Source organism: Eurypyga helias, unplaced genomic scaffold, assembly GCF_000690775.1.
Source record: "Eurypyga helias isolate BGI_N326 unplaced genomic scaffold, ASM69077v1 scaffold18525, whole genome shotgun sequence".
NCBI classification, from domain to species: Eukaryota; Metazoa; Chordata; class Aves; order Eurypygiformes; family Eurypygidae; genus Eurypyga; species Eurypyga helias.
The window spans coordinates 20,284-30,751 of record NW_010249694.1 but is presented as its reverse complement, the minus strand read 5'-3'; the positions used below and the strand labels follow the sequence as shown (position 1 = coordinate 30,751).

Here is a 10,468-nt window from a genome sequence, read left to right as displayed (position 1 = left end):
ACCGCTGCCCAGACAGCTGGCAGGAAGGACAAGGGGCAGGAGATGGTGTGAGGCTCCCCTGGCCTTGTCTGGGAGCCGTTGGTAAGCTGCTCGCAGACGAAACGGATGACTGCTCCTCCCGGCACTGCTGTACCGTGGTGATACTCCTGGCAGGCTGCTGCAGATGTTACTGTGGCCTGACCCTGCGCCACTAAGAGCCTCTACCTGTGGGGACTCCACTGACTTGAAGATTGTCCCATCTGCCTTCCCTCCCACCCTCTCTCAAATCCCTCCTTTGATGTCCCTAGTGAACTCCAGCCATGATGCCAGCGCAGGCTAGCCCTGAAGCTCAGAGCTGTCCCTGGACATGGGACACCCTAGTGATGCCTTATTGCAGCTAGTGGAGTGGCTGTACTACAGCTCCATTCCTAGAAGTGTTAAGCATGATGGCAGCCACGTCTGGAAAGACTGGTAAGGTAACCATCTCTCCTCCAAGGTGCACCATGGGATTTGCAAGCTTCTGCCCATCTCTGTAGCCCATATCTCCTTGGCAACCCAGTGCATGGGCCTCACGCTACCCACCCACCAGAGCCTGGGGAATGAGATACCAGGCCTTCTTTCTAACCCACATCTCCAACTTGGCAGCACATGACATGGCGCACACAGCATGGCACCATCTTACATCAACTCCTCCCAGCTGAGCCAGGCTCAGCCAGGTCCCGCCGGTGGGAGGGGAGCAGCCCGGTTGAGCCGGGGCAGAGACAACCCTGCCGCTCGGCATGAAAGAAACCTGGTTTCTCCCCAACCACGACCTTTCGAGGGCAACCAGAAATACACCTTGACCTCACTCCTGGCACACGGTGGGGGAGGTGAGTGACGTGATAGTGGTAGCACACGACTAAATTCTAGCGGGCACGTTAGACAACAGCACTTGCCGGTCACTTTGTTCCAGAATTGCATACCGGGACAGACCCTGCCCTTAAGCATGGGTCTAACCTCACCTCTTTCCTCTCCAGTTACTGGAAATGGAGCAAGTTCCTTCCTGGAGCTTGGCTTCTCTCTTACAACCTGAAATTACAGGCAGGACATGGGTCTTGTGAGTTGTAATGAAGGGGATCGGCAGCCCGGGAGACATGGGAGCGGTATAGGAAACTGGGAGCTTGGGGAGAGGGTCTGGCCTGGGGCTGGTCGGCAGGGAGGATGGTTGCCCTTGTCAGCCCTAACCAGTCCTGGCTCACTTCTCCGGCAGGGAGGATGGTTGCCCTTGTCAGCCCTAACTGAAGGAACCCAGTCCTGGCTCACTTCTTACAGTGATTCTGGGTAAACCTTTTTCCTCTGTGTGGTAGTGATACTGGGGAAAGAAGTCCTCAAGGATGAGGGCCCAGGTCTGCCTTTGATCTTGGAAGACTGTGAGATGCAAAGATGAGCAGAGATGGCCTCCTGGGAAGATGGGGATGGTTGCCCTTGTCAGCCCTAACTGAAGGAACCCAGTCCTGGCTCACTTCTTACAGTGATTCTGGGTAAACCTTTTTCCTCTGTGTGGTAGTGATACTGGGGAAAGAAGTCCTCAAGGATGAGGGCCCAGGTCTGCCTTTGATCTTGGAAGACTGTGAGATGCAAAGATGAGCAGAGATGGCCTCCTGGGAAGATGGGGAGAGCTTGACACAAGCATAAAGACAATGATACAGCTTGTCTTGTTCTGCTTGGACCTGGTGATAAGTTTCATCTGTCGCTTGGGTGGTGGAGTTGGGTTGCATTGCGTCTCCGTGAAACCACTTGTTTTGGAGTGCCTCTAAGCCAGGCAGTAGGAGACACCAGGGGACATCAGTGATCCTGGAGCTCTTCTGCAAAGAGATGCTTCCAGCTGTGGCAGGACTTGACCTGGAAAGTGGGGGCTGGATGCAGGATTATTTCATAAATACATGGGTGAGGCTGGTGGTGGTTACCACATGGTGCTTGTAGGAGACTAGGCTGATGTGTTGGGTACTGGAGCCCAGGAGACTATCTATGGCTTCCCAGGCAGAGAGCAGGTCATGGGCTGAAAGCTCAGATGCCAACTGTTTTGGGGTTGGGCTGCCCAAAGTGCCCTCAGAGCACCCACGTTGCTGCTGCTGGCAGCAGCATTGTCTGGAGGCTTTGAGGAGATCATGGAGGTGGAGCCTCTGACCTGTCCAAGTGAGTGGTGGGTGGAAGGAGCAGTTCTGGATCATGTCTATTTGGTGGTGCAAGAGCACAAAAGGACCCTGAGTCTTCCCAGCACTGAGCTGAGGCAGAGTCCATTGATGGAAGGAGAGGTCAGGGCTCCAAAAGAACCTTTTCCTCGTGTTTGCTGCCTGGGCTGGCTCACAGCAACTGGATCTCCTCAGCAGTGGCTGCTGTTGTGGATGGTCATGAGGGAGACACCAATCCTGTGATCTGCTGCTGCTGGCCCTAGACAACTGGGAGTGTGGGGAAGATCTGCTGGGGTAGGCTCAGGTGCTGTGCTCCTTAAGCACTGCCTTGGGATGCTGCTGTTTGCTGGGCGTGTGACCGCCTGGGTGCCACCAGCCTGGCCAAGTCCTGGAGCACCAAGCAATGGCCACTGTGGTGATCTGCTGGACAGCAGGGATCCTGCCTTTGTGCACCACTGACCTCTGGACTCGCTCTGTGGTCCTATCTGCAAAATCGCCTGAACATCATATTGCGATCATGGAGAGCTTGGGATCGGAAGCTGGAGACCGGGATGGATTTTTCTGTGCCTTGTTGCCTGTTTGAGGCTGTCGAGTAGGACTTCCCAGGATTAATTTTTCTGGGCAATCTCCATGCTTCCCGGAGGTGTGAAGCACTCTCCAAGACCTTCATGGTTACGATGTCTTCCTAAACTCCAGTGACTTAGTGCTGGCATAGCTGGCCAAGGAGCACAGAGCAAGCTCTCCCCAAGCCAGCTGTTTCCTCCTAGCCAGGGAAAAGCAGGCAGGAGATGCTCTTAGCTCCTCCAGGTACCTGCTGAGCAGCTGTTCTCACTAAAGCACACCTGATGAGTGAACTGGATCGAGATGCCATCAGAAGGGACTTCCTGGCCTGTGGCCAGCATGGGCTCTCCCTGGATAGCTGAACCCAAAGGAAAGCAGCACAACTTGCTTCTGCTGTGGGAAAAGGAGCAATGCTTGTTTGCTGCGGTCTGTGAGGTGGGTATGTCTCCACAAGCTGTAGCATAAGCTGTCTCAAAGCCTGTAAGGGTACAAGGCATTGGATGGATGCCTGTTAAAGCTCTCCTCCTAAGCAATGGGATGGATCAGTGCCTGTCGTCCCCTGCGTGCTCCTCAACATGGTGTGAGCTGGTGTGCTGATCCTCTAGTTTTGCCTTGCCACAGCTGCCTGGAGAGATGAATGTGCTTGATCTGACTGCAGTAAAGTTTTCTTGGTGGTGGGCTGAGCTGCTTGGGTCTTACACAGCATGCAGGCATTTGGATGCTTGTCTCCTCAACCCAGCCCCCTGAAGGACCCTGAAGCAGGTGGCCTGGGTGAAGTGCCTGCTGCTGAGGCTGGAAGTGTGTGTCCAGAGCAGACGATGTTAGTGCTTGTGGGTGCATCCCTGTAGCCTGTCCTTGCCTGCCCTGGGTCATGTTCCTGTCAACTCTGTTTTAAGCTGTAGAGCAGCTCTTGCCGGCCACCACCGTAGTCTGCCCAAGGCTTGGGGGTGACCGTGAAGGGCTTGTGACTTGCTGGGGTGAGGATGTCTCAGCAGTGCAACTGAAGATGCCACTCTGCGTGTCAGCAGCTGGTAACTAGATGCAGCTCTTGGACATGCTGATTGATATCCTACCAGCTCCCTGGAGCATGAGGGAGTGCTTTATCCATGCCTGCACAGGGACTCTTTCTGACACCTGGAGAAGTGACTGGGTCTGTTCCAGTCACAGGGATAGCTCTGAGCCCCACAAGATGCTAGGGCTGACTGCAGAGCAAGGATAAACAGATCTAGGAGTAACTAAGGAGTAAAGGCAGGCCATCCAAGCTAAAGGTGGCTTGAGGATGGATCTGTGTGTTCAGTCATCCCAGCTCACCTCCCTTTCCTGCCAAAGGAATCTCTCTCCATAAGAATGGTGGGCAAGATAAGAAACTTAAATTCTGAGTGTAATTGGGAGACTTGACAAGGAGAGTGAAGTGCTGATGGGGTGTTCGTCTGCCCCACTTACCATTTCTGTAGGATTTTTATGTAGTGCTGGCCTTGAGCTGCAGCAAAGGAGAGGCTCTTCACTTTTGGATGTTTCACCTGGCTAGCAGGTGGCAGGCAGAAACATGCATTTCTCTTGTCCAGCTGTTTGAAGGGACAGATGTTGAATGTGGCAGCATGAGGCTGGCTGGCTGCAGTCAGCTGGTGGTGTCTCATCCCTACAGGCAGGCATGCAGGAGACGTTTGCAGTGGTGTGGCCAGACTCCTTTCCAACTGTGAGCTAATGCAGCTCCAGAAACAACTGCATCGCTTCCAGTAAAAGCCTCCCTTGCTCCACTTTTCTCGCCCAGTGTTGGATGCCTCCATTCACTCTTTCTCAGCTTCCTCCTTGACAGATGTAGTATTTTGAGAGATAACCCATCTCCCAAAAGCCCTCAGAAGGGCTTTTTCTCCCTGTAGGGAAGTGCTCTGGCTTGGCCTGCCAGGTTGCAATCCCCCTGGGACAACTGTATGCAGTCTTTTGTGGTGCTGGTCTCCTCTTCCAGGTGGCTCTGGGAGCTCCCCGTTTGCAAAGCCTCTCTACTCCCTGGCCAAAACTAGGTGCCTGAGACATGCTGAGGGATGTGAAAACTGCCTCGGCAGGTGCCACTGTCCGAAAGAGCATGTCTGCTTGGCTAGCTGCCTCTGATCTGGCTCTTCCAGTGCTTTCTGCTGGTTTTGGAAACGTCTCCCCTAGTGAGGGGGTGTTCCTGCCTCGTCCCATCAAACCCTTAATCTTTCTGTGGGCTGAAAGACCTGGCAGGTCATTCCCTCATCCAGGGATGTGAAAACTGCCTCGGCAGGTGCCACTGTCCGAAAGAGCATGTCTGCTTGGCTAGCTGCCTCTGATCTGGCTCTTCCAGTGCTTTCTGCTGGTTTTGGAAACGTCTCCCCTAGTGAGGGGGTGTTCCTGCCTCGTCCCATCAAACCCTTAATCTTTCTGTGGGCTGAAAGACCTGGCAGGTCATTCCCTCATCCTGCCAGTGTGGTCTTGGCTTGACCCAGGATCATCGCATCTGCAGGAGCCGCTGCCAGCCTGCGGGCTGAGCCCTTCCGACTGCACGTCTGTGCTGCTGGGTTGGGTTTGTGGGTACGAGAGAGGTGGTCCATCAGGAGCAGCCGGACATTAGTGCCAGAACTACAAACAGCGCATGTTTTAGGAGAAAAGCAGGATTTCTGTGGAAACTGGAAGTGCAGGAGGCTCTGGCCAGGCTTGGAGTGCACGTGGGGCAGAAGCTGGCTCTGACCTGCTGTGGTGGGGATTGAGAGCCACCAGGCTTGGGGAGCGGGGTGGGGGATGGCTGTCCCATATGAGCGCAGCTGCTGTGCCTGCTTACGTAAAGCTGTGCTGCTCGGGCCGAGCCTGGCGTGGGATGGAGGCAGCTCTTGGGGTTAAGTGCTCGCAGCCTTGTGAGCGCAGGGGGAGTTTCCTGTTGCTGCTGGGCAGGAGGAAACTACTTCCAGCTGTCGAGGGGAGGGGTGCTGGAGTGGGAGACACTGGCCAGGGAGGAGGACTGCTGGCTGCTGAGATGTGGCTCTGCTGAGAATGCATATCCTGGTGACAGGGCTGGAGGGGAGTAAGTAACCCTGGTCCTTGCACTGGCAGCTGCTGTGATAGCCCTGTAACACGTAAGTGATGCCGCTGCCCACAGCGAGCTGTGAGCCTTCCTGGCCTGTGTCAGAGCCATAACCATGGCCCAGAGCAGCGTGGTGGCCCCGGGCTGGGAGCAAGGATCCAGCTGAGCTGGAGCCCTCTTATAGGCTAAGGGAGTAGGGAAGGCACAGTGGCATGCATGGCATCAGGATAGCACTTTGGTCATGGCACTATATGGGACCACTCACTGAGGAAGGGGGTCTCTCTAATGTCCATGCCCTTGATTCCCTCCACCCAAGGCTGGACTGACTGGGATGCGCCTGCCTGCTGTGTCATGGAACTGTGGGGCCAGCTGGGAGCTCAGTCAGTAGCATCCCCTTGCCTCATGAAGGTGTCTGGCAAGAAGCCTGACCAGCCCAGTGTGCCTGACCACAGACAGCTGCCTCAAGCATGGAGCTGGTGCCTGAACAGGGGCCTGGGATCCAGCAGATCTAACCTAGCCGATGGGAGGCTCCGGCTGAGACAGAGCCTCAGCAGATGTGCAGGCCTCCTCCATCTAGGAAGCATCATAACAGGAGGGACTTGAACAGCCCCAAGCATGTGCTCAGGGACCTCAGTTACTGGCATCACAGCCCTTGTGATGGTGGACGGAGGACTTGACCATTGCAGGCAGCTGTGTTTTCTGCGAGGCACGTGCTTGCTTTCTTCACCTCCGGGAAGGAGGCTGCGGTGTCAAGGTCTTGGCAGTTTGTTGTGTGCCTCTGTGTAAAGGAATGAATGCAAAGCCTCTGGCTTTGCCCTCCGTGGGGTGCCAGACTTCTGCTTCTTACAGGGATAAAGGGAGTAGGGTTTGGAGGGACCCATTGCGAATGTGCCTAGCTTGGAGAGTAATCCAAGGGCTGTTACTGAATCTCTGGGTGTCCTTGTCTTCAGCCCTGTCTCTTCCGAAGGCCTGTGTGCAGCTTCTGGAGGTCTTGTGCAGCCAGGGTTGGGGACACAGGTCTGCATCTCCATTCCTGGGTAACTTTGTCGCTAGACTTGTGTTGCGTGTGCCATCCAGCGCACTGGTCGGGCATCCTCCTGGCTGCTAAGTAGTTAGAAAACACCTCCTGCTCCCCCTCATTGCCAGCTGTCATCTCAACCTGGAGTGGCTTTCTTGATGTCTCTTGCATGCTTACGATTTGCAGGGGAGACCTGACTCTGGCACTAGCCCTGTTAGAGGCTGGCAGAATTGTCCTTGGTGGTGTGACAGTAGTGCATCAGCCAGGCTCCAAAGCCTCTGCCAAACTGGATGCTTTGGCTGTGGCTGCAACTCTTCCTTTGCCCACCCAGCCTGGAACCTTGCTTTAGGACCCTGTGGGTCCTCTGCCAAGGGTTCCTCTTAGTGGGAGCGTGCCATGCACAGGGATTGGAACTGGTCTGGGAATGTTTTTAGCCTCTGGCCCTGGAGTGGTGCATGTGCTTGGGAGGGAGCATTCAGCCAGGCTTGTTCAGGTGAAGGGACAACCTTGTCAGGATGACCTGGTGAGGGGAACAGTTCATGCTGGGCTCTGGTGGTGTTTCTGCCTCTCTTCTACCCATGTTAAAGCAAAGTCCAGCATTTTGCTGGTACTCAGAGCCCTGAATGTATCTCCTGCTCTTGATGCCTGTCCACACTGAGGCTGTGCTCCCCTCCCACCAGCTGGAGAGGGTTTCAGCTCCCTTTGCAAACGGCAGCAGGACCCAGCTCTGCTAGCTGCTCCTGCTGCTGATCTGTGCTCAGTCAAGTGGCACAGACTCCTCTCCTGCTGCTCTCAGGCATGAAGCTGCTAACTCTGCCCAGCCTGGTGTACTGGTCTTCCAGACCAAATGTGAGCATCTGGATGTCTGATGCTATTCTACTGGACGTTGCCTGCTTGCTGCATCTACTGACAGGCTGGAAAGCGTCTGTTCAGTGGCTGTTCCCATGTCTGCTCACTGGGTCTCCATCCAGCAGTCCCTCCTTGGCAAGGAGCAGGCCTGAGCAATAGATGTGGCAGCAGCGACCTGCCAGGGGAGCCTCCAAGTCTTGCCAATTTACAGTTCTACCAAGTTCTTCCCATGATGTGGTCTGCTTGGAGCCTCTTCTGGCAGCTGGGTTGTGGCTTAGGAAACTTTGCGGGTCTCTTCTGCGATGGATGAGCCAGTTCTTAATCCTGTGTGTGTCACAGACGTCGTCTGGTTTGAATGTGAGGTCTTGAGGTGCCTCCTTTTGCTTCTGAGGGCAGAGCAGCTACCACCTTGGGGTGCTGCGTGCCCAAAGTGAGCCTCTTCTGCCCCGCCTGAGCCTGAATGGGGAGGGGTGGAGGAAAGATGTAAACTTGGGATGTGTGGGGGAGTGGGAGTATGCAGGGGGGGAAGAGCTCCTCCTTGTGCATGCTTCTTCGGTGTTAAACTTCAGAGAGCTCATCACCACCAAGCTTTCTTTTTGGTGCTGTTGTAGTGAGTTGGGACCAGGCGCAGGTGTGATTCTGGGGGTTGTCCTCTGGTTATGCCAATAGGCAGAAAGTACTTGAGATGTGGAGGCAAGCCTTGAGGTGGGGTGGTGGCTTCCTTCTTAGATTCGTGGGATCCTGCTGTGACCCGGGAGGACCTGGCCAGGTCCAGCGCCTGGTGAGCCTGAGCTTGTCCTTGCGTGAGCCACCAGAACTGGTCAGTGTGGTGCTGGCACGTTGGGTAGTGCCGGCATGGGGCAGCCCCAAGTTGGTATGCTACTCAAGTAGTATTTGGGGCTCTCCCTGGAGCCTCCTTTCCCATGCTGGAGACCTCTACTTGTCGTACCTCATGTGGCCTGAAGGAGCGGAATGTTTGGGCTCTGGTTGAGATAATCCTAGATCACGGACCTCTGGCGTGGCTTTCTTTTCCAGATGCGCTGGTATCCTCCCTCTGAAGCTACCCAGCAAGGATGGAAGTCTCGTCAGTTTTGTTAGTTCGTTAGTAAGTAATTAATTACTCTTGGAGCTGGGTCCTTGTCTTGCTTGTCCCTGGGCTCCTTGGGCTCTTGTGGGAAGGAGGGATAGGAGCTCGGGCTTACCCCCCCGCATCTACCTCAAGATGTGGTTGGGTTACGTTGATGGGTGATGGAGCCAAATCCAGCTCATTGGGAGCAGGGAGACCCTCCAACCCCCTGGGGTGGGGAAGGGGCTGCAGGTGCCACTCTCGGGCCAGCCCTGTTCACTGCTGCTCCTCTCCCGCAGCGTCTCTCCTCAGCTTGTATTCCTCCTCCCAGCCTCTCCGGAGGGATGCGCCAGGGACGATCACTCAGACTCCTCTCGGTTTGGTTTGCGGCCAGCGGACAAGGTGCTGAGCCCCGGCATGCTCCCCCCAGGGCTGCCAGCATCCCCCTTTCCCGGACTGTGAAGCTGCCATGGTCCCTGGCTGTGGGCTGTGTGCCGCCTCCATCCCTCCCTCCATCCCCAGGACATCCTCCCCGGCTGAGCTTTGCTCTCTGGCTGTGCCGAAACCCAGCTGGGGGGGCTCAGTCCTGGGCTTCCCCGGGCTTGCCCTGCCCCGGCAGCTTGGCTGAAGGAAACGAAAGGCAATGGGTTTTGCATGTTTTCTGGCATGAATTAAAACACTTAACTTGTGTATGTGTGAGTGTAAGTTTGTTTGTTCTAGCGTTTGTGTAACCGTTAGCAACAGATCTTGGCCCAACGGATTGATCCATCAAGGTTTTCATCTTGCTTCGGTGAAGACTTGGCTTTGAGAAATACTAACTGTCCTTGTCTCACCCCTTCTCCCACCTCCGCCCTCCCCTTCCCAGTACAACCAGAAGAATTTGAAAAATGTTTGGGTTTCTTTTTCTTCTTCAAGTACGATGCACTGGGTTTTTGTTCTCAGCCATTCTTCTCTGGTTTTAAAGTCAGGGTTAATATATTATTTTCTTTCTTCTTCAGAATTCTATATATAGAAAGGCTGTAAACTATCTAACTTTTTTTTTTTTTCCACATCCTTCTGATTGGAGAGCATCCAGTCCTGCCAAATAATCAGCCATCCTTATGGGAATACCGAACAAAAAAAAGAAGTACGAGTATTTTTGTACCATGTGTAATAAGGAAATATTTATGCATCATAAAGAATTTCTTGTGTGTTTGTGTGCAATTAATTATTATTATTATTAAAGAGAAACTGTAATCCTGTAAGATAAGTTAATGTTTAGTTAAAAGCTTGAAAGAGAAGGGTTGTCTTCTGTAACAATGATTCCGTCAGGCATAGTAAACAAGAAATTGTGCAATTTTTGTTTTAGCATCTTATTGCTTGGTATTGAAGTGCTTTAAGTATTATATGACCATGGCTGTCTCGCTTGTATTAAAAGATTTGAGAATAAGTTGCTATATAATTGCTGATCCTATGAGAATGTGAAACTGGATAATATATGAAATGCAACAACAACAACAAAAAATATACCCAGAGGCTGCTGTGACTCTTTTTCTGTGGTCTGTTGTGTTTTCTTCTGGGGCTGGTGTGCTTCGGGCTCACTGGTACTTGTCCCCCTTTCCCAGTTCCTCCGCCCTGCCTGGAGGGATGCAGCCCGGTCGGGGATGCTGCTGAGGGCTGTGAGCGGCGTTGGGGCATCTTCCCCACCCCAGCAGAAGGGTGTGCATGCATGGAAGTGGCTGTTGATGCTGAGCTCTTCTGGAGGCCTTTGAGAAGGCAGACATGAGCTTTTTTTGGGTGTCCCTCCC

The 10,468-nt window shown here is 54.0% G+C and overlaps 1 protein-coding gene across 1 annotated transcript in view; it reads left to right on the top strand.

Moving 5' to 3' along the window:
* Positions 1-8,713, top strand: part of RBPMS2 (RNA binding protein with multiple splicing 2) — a gene marked incomplete at its 5' end in the record, with an annotated part of 15,205 nt that extends 6,492 nt beyond the window's left edge. Inside the window, one exon of the mRNA XM_010151464.1 lies at positions 8,651-8,713. Within this exon, the coding sequence (XP_010149766.1) occupies positions 8,651-8,713 (63 nt within the window). The remainder of the gene's footprint in view (positions 1-8,650) is intronic.
* Positions 8,714-10,468: the final 1,755 nt, after the last annotated feature.